At 38.9% G+C, this 25,866-nt stretch overlaps 1 protein-coding gene across 1 annotated transcript; it reads left to right on the top strand.

Moving 5' to 3' along the window:
• The first annotated feature begins 1,404 nt into the window (after window positions 1–1,404).
• On the top strand, window positions 1,405–25,132 carry bgnb (biglycan b). The gene is made up of 8 exons (XM_079848398.1): window positions 1,405–1,713; window positions 12,691–12,968; window positions 15,916–16,028; window positions 19,634–19,847; window positions 19,975–20,085; window positions 20,337–20,430; window positions 23,706–23,844; window positions 23,922–25,132. Exons 2-8 carry the CDS (start codon window positions 12,722–12,724, stop codon window positions 24,117–24,119), a joined length of 1,116 nt encoding a protein of 371 aa, XP_079704524.1. The 5' UTR covers window positions 1,405–1,713; window positions 12,691–12,721; the 3' UTR covers window positions 24,120–25,132.
• The last annotated feature ends 734 nt before the right edge of the window (window positions 25,133–25,866 follow it).

Raw genomic sequence — 25,866 nt, 5'->3', positions numbered from 1 at the left:
CAGTAGTCAAAAAAAGATTAATACACAAAAAAGATGAAAGGACAGCTGTCAGGAAAGGACTGTTTTAATAAACCAAAGGTGTTAATGCTGACATTGTACCTCTTTTTAATTAATGTAAATTATAGCATCAGGAAACTGTTTTTCTTGGTCTGCTTCAGCAAATCTACCAGTTTCTGTTCTCATTCCTCCATCTTAGTGAGTGGGTGCTGGCAGTAGAATTAACTAAATGCTGAAATGAATAACAGTGCAGGTTGCCAATGGTAAATAGGAAACAGACCTGAAACAGCATCATCATGAGCTAAACTGTGCTTTCTATGGCTCAGCATTACATGAATTAAATGTGCATGTCTATTAATCATGATGAAGAAAAGTAGTAGTCTTCATATTAGATTATGTAGCTTTCTACTGTCCAACGTTAGGGTACATTTGAACGTAAACATAATGTCCCCTTGCAGACTATAACATCCTGCCTGTAGCTTTTTCTCTGTGCAGAAAGAAAGTGCATCTGAGTAAATCTTTATTGCAGACTGTCTCCTCAGAAAGTGCTACACGTATGAAGCCACTATTACAACATCAAACAAGTTAAATATATGTTACAGTGTGTAACTAAGGTATGTTAACCAGTTTCAAACTGGAAAAGACAATGAGGAAGCTGAGAGGACAGAATAATATAGAACTTTGACGTTTTGATATCATGAGATTATAGGTTTTTTGCATTGCCTTTTTTATACCTCCTCCAGCTAATTGAAATAGGCAGGCTTTTGCTCTCAACTACAAAGAAATGAATGTTCTTTTTATAGGTTTTGACAAGCAAAACTGATATTAACACCTAATGATTCATTTGATTTTGGATGAATTTCAGTAACCTTAGGGTATTACATTCCTCATAGTTAAACCTGTCTAACTGATCATCACCTGGACCCACAAAACATCCTCATTACTTACTGTAGATATGACATTTCAGTGGTTATTGTGATTATTATAAAATGTAAACGCATTTTGTTAAATATATTGTTTAAATAGGCTGCTGATGAAAAAACACCAAACAGAAAAACGTAATATTGTCTGCTAAGCTATATTTTGCTAACTAATTTGCATCTATTAACATTTTTCATCTTTTCGTTTTGTTCAGTTTCCCATTTCGAGGCGATTAAAAAAAAATCTAATTAAAAATGAAAGGTAGCCTGTAGCTAGCCAACATATCCCACATTCATTACATGCTATAAATTGTATTTTGGCGGAAACTACACGGTTAGCCTAACATGATGACATTTTTTGCCAGGGTATTTGTTAATATCCACGGTGTTAGAAACCGTTTCCTTCGATTTCTTGCACTTGAATACGTGTAAATAATATCAAATCACGGAACCTGTCAGAAATCGTTTCATAGGCTACATGTTGCGCAATAAGTAGGCTACACACTACAGAGTGCGCATCAGTGTAGCCTAGAGCGACTGGCAGAAGTTCTGGCACTGTCCAACCCACCCAAACCCGCCCGTGTTCGCCTGTTTCCTCCGTGAGGAAACCAGTCCAGTTCTCCGCCTCACTGACAGAGACAGGCTTGATGACCCACTGGAGTTACTTCAGATAGTTAACACTGGGAGAACAAGTCACGACGAAGAGAACATAGGCTACTTTAAAGCCCAAATAACAAACACTGAAGATAAATACGGTAGGAGCTCACACTGTGGAAATACTGCAGCAAAAATTAAGGTAAGTGGTATTGAGCGTTTGCTAGTTATTTTACTTGCAAAAGTTTTTTTTTTTTTTTTTTTTTTTGCTCTTTTTTAATGTTATGTTATAATTTTGATTTCTCTGCTCTTCCGATAATTACTGAACTTATATACTTTTTCTAGTCTAGCCTACTTAAGCTTTAGCGAACCTTAAAGCACATGGAACCGATGCATTGCATTATGAAACTTTCTAGATGTAGGTTAGCTTATGTATGTGCAAACTTGTTGCTCTCTTTTTTTCAGATGCACAGAGTTGTGATGTGAAGATATTGTTGCTCTAAATTATGATCTGCTGCTGGTGCATGCCATTATGTTTGGATAGTTAAAGAAACTTTTTATCTTTTAAATTCCTCTTCATACTTTAAATTCAATCAAAACAGCCTAGATGTTCTTTTATGTCATGAAAAAAATCTGAAATTCTCAGCTCTTGTCAGCGCATATGGCAGTTCTTACAGAAATGTAAAATTCTGCTAATGTGAATAAAGGGTTACTTCGTCCAAAAATGTTAATTCTGTCATCGTTTACTTACCCTCAAGTTGTTCCAAACCTGTATGAAATTCTTTTTTCTTCTGTTGAACACAATGGAAGATATTTTGAAGAATGTTGTGGGGCACCATTGACTTATAGTATGAAAAAAAAAAAATTATGGAAGTCAATGGTGCCCCACAACTGTTTGGTTACAAACATTCTTCAAAATATCTTCTTTTATGTTCCACATAACAGAGAAATTCATTCTGATTCGGAACAACTTGAGGGTGAGTACATGATGACAGAATTAAACATTTTGGGTGAACTTAGCTTTATTTACAGAATTCATGTTTTCTCAATGTCCCTCCATATATGTGTATATGTCCCTCCACATATAATGTAGTGGTACTGTATAGGTGAACACTGAAAGAGGAAAGGGTGGATGAAGAGGAAAGACGGATGTTTAGGAGATGTTGAATGATGATGTAACTGATGACTCTTGCTGAATTCAGGATGAAAGCACTAAATCAGCTCTCTGAGTCTGTCTGGTTATAATCTATCTATCTATCTATCTATCTATCTATCTATCTATCTATCTATCTATCTATCTATCTATCGTACGTCCGTCCGTCCGTCCGTTCGTCCGTCCGTCTGTCCGCCTGTCTTGGTCTGTACTTAATTTTTCCCCTTTGGAGCCATGATTGCCACTAGAACCACCTAAAAAAAATCTTTATTCAATTTTTTTATCACATTTACAATGATGTTTTATGATTTATTTTTTTTTATTTTTTTTTTATTCTGCACAGCAAGTTTTATTTACCTTGACCATTTGAATTCTTTATCTCGTTTCAATTGCCCTGTCAGCACCTTTGTTATTTTCACTTTCTCTCTCTTTCAATCTCTCTCAGAATTGTCTATATATCTAATTGTGGAAATGGCCAATATCATTTTAAAATAATACGGTTTCACACTCTATATAACTCTTTTAACAAGCGGCTGCCCTGTTGATCAGGTCTGCCTTCACTCTTTGTTGTGCCAGTCACCACATTCAAGCAGAGCAGTTACAGACATTGCCAGGAAGCTTTTTTGGGGACTAAAGTTAACAAATTACAGTCAAGCCAGCAGTTAATTCCAGCCAGCACAGAGCCCAGAACCACCCAATGGTTTGTCAGGAGAGAAAGTGTGTGTCAGTGAGACAGACAAAAGTAAGTAGCCTATACATGTGTGCATGCAACAGACAAAACGGCTCAATTCAGATGATTGACTTTATTTGTGAGAACAGATTATATTGGGAATCTTCATATAATTAGTTGGTGATATCAGAGTTTTATTGGCTGTTGAACATTGAAAGCAAGAGTGTCATTGGACTCCTAATCAAACCACATGTAATGTGTCAAAGCTGTTTTTAAAGAGAAATGCTATATTCATGACCTTCCCAACTAATGTCATAAACCACATTTTCACCAGGGTCATGTGAGTTCACTGGCTCTCACGGTTAGTGCAGTAAACTGAACAACTTCCTCCTCCCAACTTTGGTATGTTAGTTAGATAAGTGGCATAATTCATCTCTAAACATTCAGCTCCTCATTGCCATATTCTAAAAGATGAAAATGCATTTAGTAACACTTTATTTCGATGGTTTAGACATTCTATATGGAACTTTGCAACTACATGTCTGCCAACTCTTATTAGAGTATGTTAACTCCTAAGTTTCTGATGGACATGATAATGTGCATGAGGGGTGAACTATGTTTGATTTTGGGGTAATGCGAATCGAAATGCTTTTTTAAAAGTTCACTATACCTATTTTATGGAATGAAGTTTATTTTGTGACTTAAATAAATGACATATTTTATCTCGTCCCATTTAGATTGCAACTCAATATATAAGCATACAGACACACCATAGCCTTTGTCTTTTTGCTTTTTTTTTAGCCTTAACTCTACAAGTGAGTATTAAAGACATTCAAATCAGATATAAACACATGCCTCACACAGTTTGGATGGAAATTCCCTTTTTTTGGCTAATGTGTTTTTAAAAAAATTATTATTATTACAGTAATCATGGGAAACATGCGGCATTGTTCAGAGAGATCTCTGTGTGGGCACTGCTCAGTCTCTGGAGAGACGTCTGTTGTGCACCCTATTATTAAAATCTGACATTTAGTTAATTACTGTCTGTCTTTTTCAGAAACACCAGACTAGGTGGAGATTTAGACAGTAACTAATTGTTTTCATGCAGAGAAAATATGTATTGGTCTAAATTTTAAACAGCATTGTTTCATAAGCTTATTAGGCATTATTTTCCCAGTGTTTAAAGATATGTACTATCACACTATCAGTCTTGTAATGGGTTAGCAAAACATAATTTATTACACATCGTAAAGTTTTTGAATTTCTCAAAACAAAATCAAACAAAACAAAATGTCTCGGTTACATATGTAACCCTCGTTCCCTGAAGGAGGGAATGGAGACGTAGTCGACGTGTCGACTGATTGGGATCACGCTAGGGAGCCTGTCATCTTCGAGTATTGTAAAAACGAGCCAAAAGTCGCATCACGCCTGCCCCGCAGCAGTTGTTTTCCACTGAGGAGCCGAGCGGATCCCGGTCAGCGGAGGTACAGCAATAGTGGCTAGGGGAATACGTCTCCGTTCCCTCCTTCAGGGAACGAGGGTTACATATACGTAACCGAGACGTTCCCTTTCAGTCGGTCACGTTCGACGTAGTCAACGTGTCGACTGATTGGGATCCCTTCTAAGACGCCACTAGTGCTGCCACCTTCCAGTGCCTAGACAAAAGCCTCCAGATCTTCCGCACTTGCGAATATGACAGGGCTTAGGCCAGGAAGTCACTGCTGTTCCACAGGACCACTGGGAAAGCGTACCTTTCGTTAGAAGGTCTACACTGTGGAAGCCACATCCTGCCCGAAGGAGGTAACATGTGGAGAAACACATATGGACTGAGTGACTAGCGGGCAGTACAACATATTGCATGTCACTGAGGTGGCTCCAGCCAATAACAGGAGGGAGATGCAACCGGCCAGTGACGGCAGAGCAGGCTCTGCCCAGGGAAGACACGGGCTTGCCGCAGGAGTCAACCCGTGGAAGAATACTCATATGGGATCACCGTAGGGATCACAACATATGGACCCCACCTAACACAAGTTACACAAGCATACAAGTGATAGGTCTAGTATCGGACGCTCCGCCACGTCCAACACTGACGGGGTGAGGACAAACTCAACAGGGTTTGGAAGAGGGAACTCAACTGGAGCAAAAGGCGCACTTCACTCCAGTCCATAGGAGGGGAATGGCGCAGCAAGCCAACACTACAAACCGGGCTAAGGTGAAGCTGGCTTCGTGAGAAGGGAGCCCACTAAGCAATCGGCTCGACACATTTTTAATTTCTTAGCGAATGTGCTGGTGTCGCCCAGCCCACAACTCTTAATCTGTCAGCGAGGCACTCGTGTCAATCCCAGGAAGGAGCTACACTCTCTTTATGAAGGAGCTCACTACCCCGGTGGGCACGGTGCACCTTGGAATTTCACCAAGATGAAGGCCACACTAATTTATGTTAGTAGGCCAATCTCTGCATGGAAACCGCCTTCCCTTCAGCTGGTTCCCTTCCCTTGCCGCAACAGACAAGAGCTGCTTGCAGGCTCACCACCTGGTCCCGTTTTAAGGGAGAGGTAGGAACCTTGGGCACAGTACAGGCCGGTGTCTCAATTAATGAGAGTTAGCCAGCCCGAAACCAGGCACGATTCGTTGACCAAAAATGTGCGCAGGTCCCCTACCTTCTCGATAGAGTAAGCAAGTAGGAGAACTGTTTATTTAAAAACAGAACTCAACTTCCTGTAGTACTCAGGGGAGGTCTCAGAGTGCAGTAGCACTGGAGATAGGTCCCAAGAAGGTATAGAGGGGGCGCAAGGAAGATTTCATCTCCTTGCACCGCTCAGGAACCTGACGATCAAGTCGTACTTCCTATATCTCAACTGCATCCTGATGTGCTTTAAGGGCAACATCATTTTGAGGGTGGAGCGGAACAGCCACACTCCAAATCATCTTCTGCAGGAAGAAAGCACAGAAGTGATCGAAACACTCTCGGGGGTCTTCCCGTGAGAAGAACACCAACAACGAACAGGTTCTACTCCAGATCGTAAGCAAGCCTCTTTTATTTAGAGGGAGCTCTCTTTTCTTTAGAGGGAGCTAACTGTGTGGCCCCGAAGATATCTTGGACAACTGGAACGCCTAGGGATGGAGTCTCCACTCTCTTCGGCAACAGGCTGTCGTGAGGCCATCTGGGAGGCACGATTGAGCAGGCAATTTTAGAGTGAAAGAAGTGACCTCAGAAGCTTCTGACCCCATAGGAGGAGGTGGCAGGCGAGTTGTGACATGCGAGCGAAGCGTATGAGCAACGGTTGCTGTACTGGGCAGTGCATCTTGCTGAGCAGCGGCATCAAGCAAGGAAACTGCTATAACTCGAGGCAACTGAATGCCAATGCAGTGTGAGGTAAGCCCAAGCCCTCCTTACTGCATGCCCGTTAAACATGGCCCCTGAGCTAGTGTTTAATAGACACTTGTTCTAGGAGCGATTAGCAAAGGTCTGAACACTGCTAAGAGTTTGGCAGCATACCAGGTGTTGTTAACACACGGAGCGTGCTGCTCTGCCACGGCGTCTCACATATGCCCCAGGAGCCTCTGAAGTTTATTCAGTGGGACCCTTTCTCACCTCTAAGCACTGACCGGACACATTCCAGTTGAGAAACATGTAAACCAAGTCCACCTCCATACTAGAAAAAAGATCCTCAGTCCGAAGATGAGTTACTCTTCTCCAGTTGACCTGAAGACCCAACTGGCTATGTAGCACTCGAAGGGAGGGACTTGTACTGAGACTTCGACACCTCAACACAAGACACAGGATGGCCCGTGTTTACGGAGGAGTGGATATCTGAAGAACGCGTCACACGGCAGCACAATTCGGAAAACAGATGTGTAACAAACAGCGCTGTACATGGGCGGGTGCCGGACAAACTGAATCTTCTAGCCGAGTCTGATGATACAAGAACTGAGTCAAGAACTGAGAGTCGGTCAGGAGCACCTTTCAGTACTGCAACGGACCAACACGGGGGGCCCAAGGTATCAAAGACATACTCAGAGTGAGGCAGCAGGTTAGAGACAGGGACCCAGCTCGGGAGGCCCGAAGGCGGCACTCATGGACATGGAAAATTTAACATTTGGTATTCTGTCAGGTTTGGTCAAAATTGCAACGAAATACTATTGGAAAATGTAATGTTTGAAAAATGTTTAGAATTTTTTCAAAAAGAGTGTTTAAAAAGATTGTGTCACAGGTTTGAAGAATAACAAAATTTGTAAATTTCAATTTGTTGTCAATTTGTTTTTTATTATTTTGGGAAAGACAACATTAAATATAAATGTAAGTGTATTTTTTACTGACACAAACATATGTGTTTTATTAGTTTTTACAATTTGGGATCAGTAAGATTTTTGACAGTAACCACTTTTATAAAGTAACAAAAGATTTCTATTTCAAATATATGCTTTAAAACAACACTTTCTAATCCTCAAAGAATCCTGAAAAATGTATCATGGTTTCCATTAAAATACGAAGCATCACAGCTGTTTTCAACATTGATAATAATAAGAAATGGTTCTTGAGCTGCAAATCAGCATATTAGAATGATTTCAGAAGCAGTTGTTATGTCTAGGCCATACCAGGTCACTGTGCTGGAAAGGAGTGTGTATTTAGACTGGTGTCTGAGTCTTAAGTGCAATGAGCTTTGGATTGTCCACTGATGTATTTGGCTAAGGCCGTGGGATAGGATTATCTTTGTGTCAGCTAATGTTTGTGTGTTTTTGTCAAAAGTCACCAGATGTATATGGATTTTGCCTATTGGCTGTTTTCACACAGCCACTGTTTGGGATTGACAAGCGTTTTTACAGGTGTGATTCTTAGAGGCTGTTTACACCTGGCCACTTCATGCGTTTTCTCAGATCGGATAGCTATCTGATTTATCAAAACGATTCTATTTACACCTGGTCACATAAATGTGTTTTTGCGAAACGGATTTAAATCCGATCTTCAATTCCCGCGCTATATGCAGATTTAATGGAGTGTACGTCACCGAAAGCAACAGATATGAGCTGCATTTTAATGATCATCAGCTAAAATTTCAAAATCAAAGACCGCAATAAGAGAGAGCGGCAACAGCCCTGGTAAGATCATTTCGTTTCTTTACTTTTAATGATGATGATTGTGTGTTAAGCGCCTGCGACTTTCACTTTGATTTGCGATAGTTTGCACGTTGGCTTGATGAATAGATGCTCAACTTCTCATCTGCGGTGATGCGTGTTCCATAGCGTCGTCATGGCTATAACATTACATATAGCCTATAACACGCTCTCACACGTTTATTTTTTTAGCATTTTTGGGAGGAGTACAATTTACATATGTGGTTTCAACAACCATATGCATTTACACTTGTCCAGTTTCGTCTGGAATGCGGCCCAGACCACCTCCTGAAGTGGTTTGAGCGATCGGATTCAAATCCGTCTCGAATGCGTTTCGGAGGGCATTTACACATGGTCTTTTCACGATCGGATAGCTATCTGATCTGAGAAAACGCATGAAATGGCCAGGTGTAAACAGCCCCTTAGATTGTCCTTTTGACAGCAGACACTACCAGATTGAATGTCTGTATGAATAGGTCATCAAAGTCAATCATCATCTGTGTGATGTATCACAATGGACAACCACTCATCCAACAAGCTGGTAGTTGATTAGTGAGGTCAGCACGCATTGCTTTACCAGTTTTTACAGTCAAAATATTTAGGAAAAAGTTATTATTTTACTTTTGCTGCTACAACCGAGCCATAGAATACCATCACATCATTTTTCCTAACATTTATTAGTGATCTGATTGTATTTGTGCTTTATATAAATATCACTGTTTTGTAATAATTTTTTCTCTTTGTAAAATAAATTGTCACTCAAACAAAACAAAACAAAATGAAAGTTGATTCAACCTTACAAATGTTCACCATATGTTAAACAATTACAATTATTAATTGATTAAAATAACAAAAAATAAATTGTGAATAAATATATGTTTAAATATATGTTTAAAATATGTTTATATGTTAATCTTTTTAATATGTAGATCTCAGTAAATAATATATCACAGTTATGGCTCTGGTTCATTTTGAATCAGACTTAACCAAAAAATGCTTCAATGAGGGAATCAGTTAGCTACCTCAGTATTGACTCTGAACAAATCAATGGCTACATGGATAAGTGATTCAGTCTAAAAGTTAGTTTGTGGCTGTTTCGTGAATCGTTAATAAAAAAGACTGGTTCTTTTTTCCAAAAAGTCATTTGTTTACAAATTGCCATGGCTTTGTTGTGTGTGATGAAATGTGACAAAACGGCATATGGACAGAACAAAATTTTTACCAACTAGATTTGAATCATTCTAAGACCCTTTTTGTCTCATTTGTAAACATTTTATTCGCTTTTGTAAACATTTTGTAAAGCCCTACAGAACCGTATTTAGTACTCCAAACAGCAAAGACAATCATATTCTGCTGATGTGCGAACATAACTATTGAAATCCTACTCAAGACACCTTGTTTTGTTGAGCAGCTGCTCATTAAAGAGTTGCTGCGTGGAAGTGCTGAGTGCAACAGTATTTTATCCCATAAAATGGCACATATACTTACGCATATTATGGTGTTTGTGGTCATAAATAATGCATATAGTTCTCAAACTCTTCTATGGAGTGCAGGATGCAAGGACTTGAGTATAATTGTGCCTCAGCTCTCTCCTCGCATTCCTCTGGCCAGTCCAAACCAGACCTTTTTTGGGGAGCATGGTATAATTTAGCTGCTATTTTTACAAATGGGTACACTTCCCTGTTTGCTTTTATTCCAGGTCAGCGGCATAAAAAACGGCTGTCGCTTTCCCAAGTGTTTGACTTTAAAGTGAAAGATGGGCAGACAATATGAGAGAAACACACATAGATGTTGGCACGTCAGGATGAAGAATGGGATTTCATTGGATGCTTTAGGCTTTAATGCCTACCTTGGTAGAACTAATATTTAGCAAATGTTTGGATCAGCCATATGGTCAGCTCTGGGAACTGTCAGCCACTGTGACAAATTTTGTATGTAAATGTCGGTTTGTAAGTCCATTTCAAAGATCTCTCTTTTGCCTCGAACCTAGACAAGCTTGAATGTTCACAGAAGATGATTGAGGAGTAGCCAAGGGGAACGGCAAAAGCATCCATGCTCATTACTCAGTAATGACACAGACGCTGTGTGAAATGGGAGACATAAAGGACTCAGCAGACACATTTACATGAACAACATTTGTGTGGGATAGCTCTGAGATAATGGGAGTCTATACTGGGAGTTTGCTATGCATAAATAGGAACTGAGGCTAGTCTTTAACGACTTGAAGATGTTCCTCAACTCAATGTTCCTCTTTGACTGACAAATGATACGGCAGATATTATCTAACTTAAAAATAAATATTTGAATTAGTATTGAAAATTCAGATATATTATATTAGTCTTAAAGATTAGAGCTAACACAAAGACAAAGTCTATGATATTTAAATGAACATAACTGTGAGCTTTATTCTGGGTATTTTTTTAGAAGTTTTTTGTTGTTGAAACTGTTTATTTGCATTTGATTGAGTATCTGGGTGGCTGAATGCTTTTCATGCCTTTTTAATCTTCACATCCCGACTTTTGTTATTGAGGGAATAAATTTGAATGTGGCAGTAAATTGTGATGGGAAGACATTGAGTTTCTCTCTTGGGACACATGACATCCTCTGACATCTGGCTCCTCTCGCTCATCCACATGTGTTTCTTCCCAGCATGTATAGGGAATACTATGCATTAAAGTATTGTGGCAACTCTTGTGAGGCTCACTTGTGTGGACAATCAACTATGATGGCTCTGGCAGTGAGATTTACTGAATTTTGATCCCAGCTGGATGGATTTAAAAGATCATTTTAATGTTATGTTGCTTTTTTACAAGCACATTTAGTGTGAGGTATTAGAGTATGCATGATTCAGAGTCAAAGTTCAGGATGAAGGTTGGGTTTAGGTGGTCGATTTGTGTTTAGAACAGGTGTGACTATAATTTTAGGCCTCGGTTAGTTTAAGTTCACCACAAGGGCCAAGGTTAAGTCAGGAACTGACAGGTGGATGTGGCTGAATCGAGTTTGCGGTTCAGGTTACAGGCCCATGTTTAAGGTATCAGTGAGGTCCTCTGGTGGGTTCTGCAGACCCCAGACCTTCAACCACATCTCAGCCCCCAAATCTGATGATGTCACAGGACTCAGCTGGAACACATTGAGAAATGACATCATAGGTGGCTCCCCACCCTTCTTGGCACACACACACACACACAAACAGAGACTGTCAGAAATATTCCCTCCTACCTCCTTCCTGTCTAATGAATGGCTTGTTTTAAGATATGTTTTAAAAAGGCCAGTTTGACCTTTACCACCACCACACACTGTCTGACCAGACGTGCTACAGACACAGACTCACCGTTTGTCTCTTTAGTTTCCCCTACATTACATTTTTTATTTAAAAAGAAATTTGCAGAGGATAGCAAAACATTAACTCAATAGTTGCACTTTTTGTGCTTATGAGTAATGTTTAAATGTGCCCTCATGAAACATGTCAAAGCTTTAGTGTTTCTCAGGGAGTGCACGTCCTGTGCTGAATGATGTGTTTATATTCGGATGGCAATGATACAATATCCTCCCAAAACCCCAAATAACAACTAAGATCCATCCTGTTCCTTTGATGTACTTTGTGAAAACTGTTTTAATGATTATAAACAGAGCTAAGGAAATGGGTTGCGGGCTGAACTTGAAGAGAAAGACATAGAGCCCTTTCTTACACCCGGTGCAATGCAGCGCCAAGCGCAACGCAAGTGTTTTTTGCTAGTTTCAGTCCGACGCAGTTATCATTTTCATGTCCTGCTCCACCTTGTTTAAATAGCAAATGCATTTGTGCCCATGGGCGTGCTGGTCTGAAAACGAGGTGTGTTCAGGCGCATTGTTGGCGCGTTGCTATTTTGCAAATATCAGTAAATTGACTTGCGGAAACCTTAGTAATTCACCTTGCATGATTCATTTAAATACTCTCCTCCCATAAATTTTGCGTCTGAAAGGGAAACTCAAATGCATATGCAATAAGGTCAGCCGCAAAAATAACCCTGTCCACGCCATTTCAGCACTCATTTTTTGCTGCGAGTTGTTACTAAATCCTGACAGTAGTTTTTTAATGCCGAAAGAGGGTTTGCGCTGGCGCAAGCTGTAATAAAATCTGGCTCTAAAGGCTCTGTTGAATAGGCCTGTGTGAATAAAAGTTTATAAAAATAATGCTCTAAATACAATACACATGTTGAATTAAATAAATAATGATGAATCTCTCTCTCCTGATCCTGCAGGTCAGTGTGTGTAAGTCTCTGTATCTCAGTGATGTTCTCCCGCCGCTCTCTCCTGCTGCTGCTGCTCAGTGTCTGCAGCCTGACTGCTCCTTCACTGACTCTGCCCTTTGAGCAGAGAGGATTCTGGGACTTTGCTATGGACGGAGAAGGAGGAGATCTGTCGACAGTAATGATGAGAGATGAAGAGGGATCAGCTGTGGGGGAGCTGCCACCGGATGTGTCTATATGCCCCTTTGGTTGCCAATGTCAACTCAACGTGGTGCAATGTTCAGACCTGAGTGAGTATCACATCTATCTATCTATCTATCTATCTATCTATCTATCTATCTATCTATCTATCTATCTATCTATCTATCTATCTATCTATCTATCTATCTAAGTCCACACCACAGCTATAACAATAACAACACAGAGGAACAATATCATTGGAGTCACTTTTAGAAAGATTTTTTTTTCCAGCTGATGAATGATAAAATCATTGACAGCAAATTAGATCTACCCAACCTTAAAGAGCTCAAGCATTTAATGCTGTAGAGTCTATGCGACATAACTGTAGCGCGTGTTTATAATAAACAAAGCATCATCATCCATAGGTGTGAACTCTAATATAGTTATTGTTACTGTTTAGTTTTCTATATGGTTATAGTTCTTGGTGTGAATGGGCCTTTAATCATTGAAGATATTTACATTAACTATACAATGAATCATCAAAGTGCATCAGAGTGATAGTTTGATTGAATGTTGGGGGATCTTTTGTTAATATTAGTTTCAATTCCATAATAGTGGCATCTTATAAAGACTGTTTGACAGTCCAAACAGGCAAAAATAGCTGTCCATGTCCAGTTTGTTGCAGTTTAGTATCAAAGAAATCTGGGGCCTGAATTGGAAACAATGAAAAATGCCTGTGCAATTTCCCACTAGGTGGGGTTCTGTGTTTTTTTTATGACATGCACAGGATGTTTTACAGGAAGACAGTGTGTGGGAGATAGACTGGGAGAATAAGGAAAGTGAGAGGGAGAATGAGAAAAATAGGAAGATATGGAAGTCTTTGAGCATTTGTTTATTTCAAAATGGCCGGAAATAGTCTTGGGTTTTGTGTTGTTAGCAATAAAGCCACAAAAATGGTTATTTGGGCCTAAAAATGTAGGTTTTTGACAGGGGCCTCTTAATTTCAGTGTGATTGCTTCTGATACTCTTGTTTTCTTTGCCAAGGATAGGAAACAGACCTACAATCAAAGAGGAAACATTATTGTTAACTGAACTGATTTGTAAAACCATTCATCATCACCTTGTAGGAATTTGTGTCAATCAAGTGAATGTTATGTTTTTCAGTGATCACTCAGTTTGCATATCTAAATACACAAAATGTGGATGGACAAACATGTACAATAATTATATAAACACAAAACAAACCAACCAACCACCATGCAATGCATGTGTGCACACCCATAAAGCAGCGGCGGAGCTTGTCTTTTTAGTATGTGGAAAAGTCAAAAGATCAGGGTTAGATGCAGGTCCAAGAAATTGGTTAAAGCCTTAAATTTCAGACAAAATTTGGCCTGTTTGTGTATTTTTTCAGCATGGTACCAACAGCACCCATTGAAGCTCCACTGTAGCCTTATAGTCATACTTACAGATACACACACTCTCTCCATCTCCACCCGAGTTTGCCCAAGTTACGATCCTTATAGAACATTTACAGGCACTGAACTGACAGAAGCAACAAAAACTTAGGAATTTGGAGCTTATTATTATAATTATATGTATTCTTTTTTTAGTTTGTGCATGTCTGACTGTTTGTCTATGTGCATGAATGCTTTATGCAATGTGTTTTGGTCTTTGGAAAGTGTTTTTGTGAATCTCATTGCATCTTTGTTTATGCTTGTGGATTTGATATAAAATCGAAAAATACAGCCCTCGCTTTAGGCGGTTCTTTATATGCTTCTTCCCCCTGTGATGAAGATTTCCTTGTAATGCATTGATCCATCCACTGCGCTCTCTTATTTTCTTTCATATATCTGGAAGTTATTCTGCCATGTAGGCTGTAATTGAATTGATGGTGATGCCTATTTCTAACATATGTTCATAATTGTGTATATATTTAGGTGGTTGTGTGCCTTCATCATAAAAAATGTTCCTATTAGGAGTTGTAGATGTGTGTAAAGCTGTGTTTGGGGGGCTGTAATGTGCTGGGCAGCCTTTGAAGCCCAGCTTTACTCTGGGGGTTTGGCATTGTGTCCGTCAGCGGTTGGTTGGTTAAAGTCACTGAGCACTTGTTGGTTTGAGTGGCAGGTGGGCTTAAAAAATAATGTGTTTGTGTTCAGTGTACATTGTGAATGCAAATCACCCCATGTTCACTTTATTATTACATTTGCAAAAATGTCAATTCCAAACCTTTTAACAAACAAAAAATGCTAAGCTAATGTGATAACAGCATTCAGTTTTCTGTGAAGAGTTGATAAAGGTAGTCAAAATTTCATTTTTTGTAACACATTGAAGTCAAAATTATTTTCTGTGGTAATTGAAAACAGGCAATACTGTCTGTTATTATATTTAATCCTAAATGTATTTCTTTAATCTGCTTAATATCTCAGTGATTTTACTTTTCTTTCCTGAGGTAAGCAATATGGTTTGGCAGTTGTGGTTCTCAAGAACATTATAAATGGCTGGAGGGGAACAGAGGTTGAACCCAGCCTAGTATAAATTATTGGGCTCTGCTGGAAATCATCATGAATCATTGGCCTGATTTAGAATCTTGGAGACTGCACTGCTAAAACTGACACAATGCTGAATTTGTGCTCTTGATGTGGTTCTGTTGGAGTTTAGATATAGTTTTGTGATGTGGTCCATGTGTGGCAAAAGAACCCAAATGGTTTTAAAATGTACATTTAAATTGGTGGCAAAACATCCTCAGGTCACTCTAATATAAAGATACAGTATACCTCCAAAAATCTGACACAGAATGGAATTTTTACCAATAAGCATAATTGGCCATAATAACGGGTTCATTTCTAACTAAATTGCTTGGTTAATGGTTAACACTTTCATTTGTGTTCACTATTTAATCCTGTTATTTTGATGTCAAATTAGAAGTGCTGTAATGGGGAAATCCAGACCAGATGTGAGCTAATGGTGTCTCTGTACAGAGATTTGTTTACAGATCTGTATGTTATATAACCTACATGCTTTAAAACTAGCATATAAACATGTTAATATCTTGTTTAGGTTTGACTGCAGTGCCCAGGGATATTCCCAGAGACACCAAACTCCTGGACCTACAGAACAACCGTATCACAGAACTGAAGGAGAACGACTTCAAAGGACTTACAAACCTCTATGTAAGACACTGATATTGATGGAAGAAATGTGAACTAGAAATCTTTATCTTGACAGTATCTTGAAATAAAGATAGATTAGGCTGAACTTAAAGTAAAGTGCCGGTTGTTAAGTAAAATAGAAAACTTTTTGGCTTGTATGTGTTCCTCAAAGCAGTGATTATTCAAACAAGAACATTCATAATATTACATGTTTTCGCTAGGAGCTAGGAGCAATTTCTCAATACGTAGGTCATTTTTTCAAAACACTTCACAGAGCGATCACATCAGAAGTTTATCATTGCTTTGCAGCAAAATGCATTTCTTTTGACAAAAAACATGAATTATTTTCTAACTTAGGCAAACACTGCAAAATTTCTATGTACCTACATAGTCCAGTCAATTTATGAAATAAGGTTGAACAAATTGCAACAGAAGCAATTAAACTGATTTTGTATCCTCAATTTGTCCTGAGTAAGAAAAAAAAAGCCCTGAAGAATCCCATTAGGGGAAAGTTTCGAAAAAGACCCAAATATAGCCTATTCATACGCCTATTCATTCTTTTTCTTACGTGAATAGGGTAAAGATTTTAACCGAGATTTTTACTATGTTGATTACTTACATCAAGACAAACAAAAAATGTATTACAAGTTTTTTTAAATTGTTTGTTAACATGGACAGACGGTGCACAATCTAATTCCGTATGTGCTAATTTGCATAAATACCACAACAGGTCTAAACATTGAGTATAGCCAGGTGAAAATGTCTTGTTGAATCTTGTTGACACATAACAGTAAAATGCTTCATGTTAAGGTCTGAATGGAACCCATTTAGGCTACCCATGAGCATTAATACATAGAGGCAGGAAGAAGTACTTTAGAAACCAGCCTTTATTAATTATTTTTGCAGAGATGGGGTTTAGGACTGGGTCCGTGGGACTGTTTCTGGGGATTCACTTTTTATTTTGCCTACCTTTTGTCTTCTGCATTCTCCTTACCATTGTCTCCTGTTCTTCCCTCAGACCCGTCCCCCAGAAACAGTCCCACGGACCCAGCCCCAAACCCAATCTCTTAAAAATTAATAAAGGCTGGTTTCTAAAGTACTTCTTCCTGCCTCTATGTATTAATGTTCATGGGTAGCCTAAATGGGTTCCATTCAGACCTTAACATTAAATATTTTACTGTTAATTAATGTGTCAACAAGTCCACCTGTTGTGGTATTTATGCAAATTAGCACATTAGCACAACCGTTTGTCCATGTTAACAAACAATTTCAAAAAACTTGTAATACATTTTTTGTTTGTCTTGATGAAAGTAATCAACTCAGTAATTTTCATGGTGATATCTAAATGTTAAAATCTTTACCCTATTCACGTAAGAAAAAGAATGAATAGGCTAATGAATAGGCTATATTTGGGTCTTTTTCAAAACTTTCCCCTAATGGGATTCTTCGGGGCTTTTTTTTCCTTACTCGGGACATATTGAGGATACAAAATCAGTTCAGTGCTTCTGTTGCAATTTGTTCAAGGTTGACCCCCATTTTGGCTTAAAATGACTGGAATAACAGGCCAATTGACCCTTCGCAAAGACCCGCCCCCCTTAGTTACTGTCGCTATGCCCGACAAGCTACGCTGCTTTCACGCCACACCATGTTCTCACACAGTGAAAAATACATCGCGGAGCAGAGAGGAGACTGGCTTAATCTGCGCAAGCGCCGGAAAATGTACAAGAGGTAAAAACGATATAAATACTGTTCGTTTTCTCACACAAACCACTCGTTTCGTGTCTTAGGCCATCAACGTGTACTTACGATGGGGACTTGTTTAATTTGGACTCTGTGCATGCTCTTTGAGACAGTGACCATAGACCTGCATTATATGACTGACAGACAAGAACGGTTTGACCTAAAAATATCAAAATTAAAACTACTGTGGAAACAAAGACACCTACATCTTGGATGCCCTTGAGGTAAGCTAAAACATACCAAAATTTAATTTCAAAGTGAACTATCCCTTTAAACATCTTGGAAAGAATCTTCTGGCATGGCGAATCCAAGCCTGACACTGGTCTGCCATGATGTCATTGCATGTGTCATCCATGGCCTGGAGAAGAGTGACTTGTTCGTTATCATATACCTTCCACTTCCATGTGGAGAAAAAATTCCTCAATCAGGTTAAGGAAAGGGGAGTATATACAGGGTGATAAATTGAGGATGGGCCCGAAACCATGCTTGCACCATTTGAGCATGGTGAAACTGAACATTATCCCAGACTATTACTGTACATAGGTCACACCATCAGCTCTATAGACCTGATTTATCTTATCAAGGAAGGTTACAAGGAGAGACGCATTGTATGACCTAATACGAGGTCTGTGTCCTTCCACACCATCTTCTGATATAGCCGCACACATATAATGATATTGGCTTTACGTTGTCCTGGTACTTGGACGGTTGCTTGTTAGCCAATTAAATTCCGACTTCTCCTTGTCTTGGCCAGGTTAATGCCTGCCTCATTCAAAAATATGAATTTGTGATGGTTGTCATCTGTATACACTCCATCACCCTCTAAAAAGAAATTTAGGAAGAACTGATCACAATGGTATAGAATTTTTAGGGATTTTTCACAACAGGGATCTTGAAGCTGATCATACCTGAACATACTCAGTCCTCAGTTTCTTCACTCTATCTGCATTTATTTCAGAAGCCACACGGTATAGCTGTTTTGACGCCATTTAAGCACACATGCAATAGTCGGCAAACTTATGGCCTCCATATTGTCGAATATGTTGGAGAATGACTCGATTCATTATATATATATATATATATATGTTTTGGTAGATTTAGCCCATTTTGGATGTGAAAAATACTGTTGTGCCAAGCTGAAAGTTGCGTAGGAGAACTGTGTGAAGAGTTTTGTTTTGAAAAAGTGACCCAAGTATTGAGAAATGGATCCTTGCGACTGAAAAAAAACCTCTACAACTTTATGGATGGTTTCTTGTGCTGTGCACTGATGTACACCAGTTTCACAGCTTGATTCTTGGTTTTTGTTTTTATTCGCCATTGGCTAATGCTGCGCATCAAGGTCCATATGTCACTATTTACTTTAATACTGAAGATTTAGCTGTACATTTAGATTGAATATTTACATTTTAATATCAGTATTTAAGATTTTATTTTACATATTTTACATAAGAAACAACAAGACAGCTTCCTTTAAAGCATGTTTCGGCTAACTCTTGAAAAATCGGTCTGTCGTTCGCGGCACGCATTACTTTATGTTTGGCACTCTGCAAAACAGCCTGACAGGATGTTCATACAGTTCAAGTCACTGAAGAAGAATGTTCCTGTAGTTCTGGAAACACACGCTGGTGCCAAACTGAATGTTTTAGTTCCCTTCTTAGAACTCATATTATCCCCAATATTTATCCCTAATATTTATTCAGCCTCTCTCACCAAACACAATATTTGACATGGCCTGTAAAAAGAAAAAAACATCAAGACAGTTATATCATCATTTATAAGTCATTAGATTTTGTGTACATATTTAATGATCATGGTCAAGCTATTATTAATCATGTCTTCATGAGTTTCCATGAACAAAATGCTGACCTCTTCCTGTCTCCTGTCAGGCCCTGTCACTGGTCAACAACAAGATCTCCAAAGTGCACCCACAAGCCTTCACACCCCTCCGACATTTAAAAAAGCTTTATTTTTCCCGGAACCTCCTGACAGTGGTACCCAAGAACCTTCCCCCATCCCTGGTGGAGCTGCGGATTCATGAGAATCGTATTAAGAAGGTTGCAGAAGGAACGTTCTCTGGTCTGGGCAGCATGAACTGCATTGGTTTGTATGCGCGCTCGCCATTATGTGGTATAGAGGTTACAGTCTGACCAAACCATTTCCTTTTTTAGATGGAGCCTGCTGGTTTTTGTGATGGGATATTCTTTCTGATGTTGAATGCTTCTTATAGAGATGGGTGGAAACCCTATTCAGAACAGCGGCTTTGAGCCTGGCGCTTTCAAAGGGCTGAAACTCAACTACCTGCGCATCTCTGAGGCCAAACTCACTGGAATACCAAAAGGTAATTCTTTATTATAATTAGTCATTAGTCAAGTCATTACAGAGTGAACGCTTGTCAAACGATGGTCTCATATTCATTTTCAAAAAAGAACATTTGGATAATACTCTTCTTTGTGCAATTTCTCACTTGAATGAGCTTTAGGAATATCCTTGGTATTAAATCACAATTTGCAGAAGTTTTAGTGTAATGTTAAGATCAGAGACGTGGTGCGACTTCCAATAATATAATGATGAATGTCCCTCTCTTCCCAGACCTCCCTGATAGTCTTCATGAGCTCCATTTGGATAATAACCAGATCCAAGCCATTGAACTGGAGGACCTGAGCCACTATAAACACCTGTACAGGTGAACCGTCTCATGACTCTCCTGCACTCCGACATACAATTTGCCTTTTCTCTGCCTGTGGGCTTTCTGTAAAGCAACAGCGCCACCTAGATGAAATCTTAAGGATGTGAAAATGTAAAAAAACAATGCTTTGTTATATTTTTTTATATATAAAACAGACAATTCTTATCACAATTTTAATTTGTAGAAACAAAGGTAATTGATTATACCTTTTTACACAAAATACACAAATATTTAAACTAGTTGGCAGTCATAGGTGATTACAGACCATTTGTTTGTCTTCTCAGCCCCCTGAAAATGTATTATGTGAAAATTCTTTATCTTTACTGAAAACAGCTGCAGTTATTTCACTCTTGAGTCATTTATGTATAATCCTTTAAATTTCACAAAAATCACGAATGCCCATTTAATTTGAGTTATCTCAGGAGTGTGCAAGTTTATTGTTGTTAACAAAGTATTGTGCTGATAAAACCTAGCAATTAAACAATATTTGTTTTAGTAAAAATTTACAGTAAGGTCTATTTTGTTGACATTAGTTAATGCATTAACTAACATTGAGCAATATATTTGTTAAAGTATTTATTAGGGGTGTCACAATATATCGCAATACAAATCATGGATAGTGACAATCTGTATTGTGTATAGATCACCCAAAATGGAAATGTGAGAAAAAATTCAAGTTTTCAGAGTTTTAGTGTCAGTATTAGGCTACATTAAACTACTATATATAACGTTAAATATAATGTATAATAATGCAATGGGGGAACATTTGTGGGTCCTGATAATGCCTAATGTCTTATGTTACCAGTAAAAAATGGCGAGTGCAAGCATATTTGTCTAAAATAATTCTGTATTTTCACCTTCAGAATCATGAATATTTTTTATTCTGGTGTCACTGTTGTCCTGTGCATTGGGTTATAAGCACCAAGTCCAAGCCTATTCATTTACACCCAAAATGTAATACAAAATTTAGCATTTTAATCAACAGTACATTTTTTGTTAACCTTTTACCATATTTCTTGGAGCATCGCAATAATATTGTATCTTGAGTTCAGTATCGTGATATGTATCGAATACATGAGGGTATTGTTACACCCCTAGTATTTATTATAGTTTGTTAAGGTTTGTTAATAAAAATGCATCTGTTCATTGTTAGTTAATGTTAGCTCAGATCCATTAAATCATATTCACAAATTAAACTTTTGATTTGAATAATGTATTAGAAAATGTTGAAATTAATATTAACTAAGATTAATAAACACTTTAAGTATTTTTTCATTGTTACTTTATTATGATAACTAATGTAGTTACAAATGTTAACAAATTTATTGTAAAGTGTTACCATTTTTGTTAACAATTCTGATTGACGCTGCGTCGTGACGTAGCGTGTGATGGTGTACCACGGAAGCTATAAAGGGATGCCAGAACACAACAGTGTTAGCTTCTGATAAAGCAGCTGATTAAAGCAAGTCGCTCTCAGGCATTCCCGAGACAATCCTGAGGGAACTCGTGCTGCATCAAATGACGACACTAAGGGGATCGAAAAACCCATTGTGCCACACTGTCGAGGCCCAGCCCGCAGCATCACATACCTCCTGCAGAGAGATGCCCTGATTTGAAGGGTGCCAGGCATAACCCTTCCAGAACCACATTCAGGTCCCAAGCTGGGACCCTAACCTGAGCCACAGGCCTCATCCTCAGAGCACCATGAAGGAAAGAAACAACCAAGCGGTGTCTCCCCAGGGGTCCATGACTTGAGCTATGGCCACCACGTAAAACCTTAAGCGTGGACAGGGATCACCTCTTAGAGAAATGTTCCTGAAGGAACTCCAGCACTGAAGCCACCGGGCAGTGTACTTGGTCCAACTGATGTTCTCTACACCATAAAGTGAATATGTTCCCCTTTAAGTTTTCATGTGGAGAGAGCTCTAGAGTTTAGGATGGTCTCAACAATCTCAGCTGAGAGACCAACACCTAAGAACTGAGAACTCAGGGGCCAGACCCATAGTTTTCACAGTCTGCACAGAGGGCACTCAGTCCCCCTGGTGATTTATGTAGGAGACCACTGACATATTGTCTGTTCGTACTAGAATATGATGGCCCCTGAGTTCTGGGAGGAAGTACGTCTGAGCAAGAAATACAGACATCATCTCCAGGCAAATTATGTCTCAAGAGAGATGATGCCTTCTCCACAGACCTTTACGAAGCAGCCCTCCATGACCGCTCTCAAGCCTGTGAGTGACGCATCTGTTGTCACTATTTTTCTATGACAAGATGCCCCAACACAGGACTCTGGGACAGGAACCACAGTTTCTTCCACATGACAAAGGTACGAACTTCTATCTGCGCGTAACCTTGATCATACAGAACAGGGGAAACCTGGGTAAAACCCCCTAGTCCTGAGCCACCAGGCAATGTACACACAGCTTGTCCCCAACCGTAATGTATCTTGGGCAGGGAGGCACACGCCTGTCACTCAACAAACAACACCAAATAATGGACAATTCACACACAGAGTGCTTGCCGAAGAGCAGAAGCTATCGCTGTTGTGTTTCCGGCATCCCTTTATAGCTTCCATGGTACACCGTCACGCGCTACGTTTCACACGTGCTTCAGGCGCTATAATGCAGAGGTATAGTATCATCATTCAATGCAGGGAAAGGGAACTATATTAGTGTCTTGGATGATATTGTTCTGTTCATTCTAAGCATGTGCAGGCCATCCAATGGTGCTGAGTCATAGATGCCCAGGAAATGCCGGAGTGATGGTCACAATTTACTGCTAAATGTACTAAATTCACATTTCAATGTCAGCAAGTGCTGCACCTATTTTTATATAAATGTGACAAATTAAATGTTTACCTTTTGTAACTTTTTTGCTGTTATTTGGAGTATTTTGGTACACAATTTGCTAGCTCTATGGGATGAAAACTGTAATGAATTTAAATTGTAAAAATTACTTTCATTATGCACAATTTAAAAAAAAATTGAAATTGAAATTGAAAACCAAATTAAGAAAATAAAAGAACAAGTTACATTTTTTAAACTATACTAACCCTGGTGTTGGCGGCACACAAAATAATTTTTTGCTCAAAAATCCTGCAAGTGCTAGATTTTTATAGTGCAGCTTGTCCTGCAGGGCTGCAGTTGACCCAGTGCCTGTTCACAGTATTTCCAGTCTATTGTGTTTCCACCTCACTAGAGGTCTGTCACAATGAGTGTGGCCCGTCTATTGTCTGTTGCTTATTCATGGTTGTGCTTGTCGTTGTTTGCCAGATTGGGTCTGGGTTTTAACCATATCCGCATGATTGAGAATGGCAGCCTATCATACGTCGGTAATCTGAGGGAGCTGCATTTGGAAAACAACCGGCTGACCCGCGTCCCGAGGGGCCTACCAGACATGAAGTACCTGCAGGTGCGAGATATCAAGCTGATCAACGAAAAGTGTCCCATTCGCTCATGCACGATCATTGATTTTTGCTTCTTTTTCAGGTGGTCTACCTTCATTCAAACAACATTAGTCGAGTGGACATTAATGACTTCTGCCCTCAAGGTTTTAGCATGAAGAGGAGCTTCTACAATGGCATCAGCCTCTTTGGAAACCCGGTTAACTACTGGGAGGTGCAGCCTGCCACCTTCCGCTGCGTTGGTGACCGATTGGCCATTCAGTTCGGAAACTATAAGAAATAGAGAAAGGATGAAGGGGAGGTTTGGGGACAAATAATAATGCTGGAATCAAAACAAAACAGAAGAAAAGCTTGGAGAAACTAGCGGTCGAAATGGTGTCAACAAACAGTGTTTCCAAATAATTTTTAATGTGTATCTTTGGATGTATTTGTTTGTGAAGTCTAAAGAAAAAAGGAAGGAGCAATAAAAATAAGTATTGCAAAATTGAAAAAGAAACCTACAGAATTTGATCTCTTACAAATGACTCCAGTATAATGGTCATTGTTTCATAAGTGTGTTACCGTAAAGTCTTACCATTATCAGTTCACTTTGTAAGGGCTCTTTGTTCGCACGACACTTTTATAATAATATTATTGATACTGTTAATATTGTTATTATGTTAATTTAGTTTATGTTGTATTATTAATAGTAAGGTTTGGATGGGTTATTGAATTTGTAAGGTTGAATCTTAATGTTAAATGGTGCTTATAATAAGTGTATCTGTGTTGTATGTCAAGTTTTAGATTACTATGACTTTTTGTCATTGCCTTGCTTCCTTGCTTCAGGGGTCTTATTGTTGTGGGAGTACTTTAGGGCAATGGAGGAACTTTACACAAAATATAAACCAGTCGGTCAGATGCCTCATGTTCTTACCCAGCCCTCTTGGGTTCGAGGCTGATTCAGAAAAGGATTGTAATAATTTTGCACAGTTTCTCTATGATTTCCAAATATTTTCTTTGTAGCGTGTTGTTAGTAGGATTTTTCTCTCGCAGTGCCACTGCATGCATGTAGGCTACTGTGCCGCACACTGCTGCATGTTTCAATAAAATATCTTTCAGCTTGACTTCAGGAGCGGAAGTGGCGTACCATCATGGTTTGAAAGCTGTGACTAATAAAACTTGAGTTAACATGAATGCCAAATATTGATTGAGTGAATTCTCAAGCACAATGTCAATGGGTCATCACTTGTTGCAAACCATGTCAGCGAAATTCCAGATTTTATACATTCAAATAAACTAAAACTTTTTGGGAGATGTATTTATTTACTTCTTGTATGATAAGGTTACATTATAAATATATACACACACACACACACACTCGTCTTTACCACAAACTATTAGTCATGGGAATTAGCTAAATTTAAGCAAATGCACTCCTTAAAAAGCCATTGCTGTCTCAGAAAAACAAAGACAGAAAAGGTATTTTTCAGAATATGGGAAGTTGTGTGTGGAGTGATGAATCACAATGAAACACGAGTTGCGGGGTAATGCTCGTTGTCTTTGAAAATCTGGTGAGAAACACAACAATAAATGCATCTCTACCACAGTGAAGCATGGAGGAATAGAGCGGAGTCTTTTTAGCCGCTGTATTGGAACTACTTTACTGTGAAAAGTCATTGAATGCTTTGAAGTACAGGCGGAGCAATATTTCAATATTGCAGAATGGCTTGATTCCCACAAATGAAAAGTTATCAGAGGAATGATCATCATTTTTGTAATCATTAGATTGAATCTGTTTTGTTGAGGACAGAAACAACAGAAACGTCACATAATTCACATTACAAAATCACATTATAACCACTTCGATATAATCCACATGATTACAAATCGTGTCCCTTTTTCATCAAATTAATTTCGCTTTATCGTAATTACAAGATCATCTGTCGTAGCCTATGAAAACGGCCTCTAGAATTAAACCTGTTGTGTGTTCTCTCACTAGTAGGCAGCACTCTGTTTTTAACACAGGTATGTTAGGGCTTAAGGGCTTTTAT

This window comes from Squalius cephalus, assembly GCF_949319135.1.
Source record: "Squalius cephalus genome assembly, chromosome: 18".
In the NCBI taxonomy this organism is placed as follows: Eukaryota; Metazoa; Chordata; class Actinopteri; order Cypriniformes; family Leuciscidae; genus Squalius; species Squalius cephalus.
The sequence above is the reverse complement of the archived record's forward strand: the minus strand, read 5'-3'. Positions and strand labels throughout refer to the sequence as shown.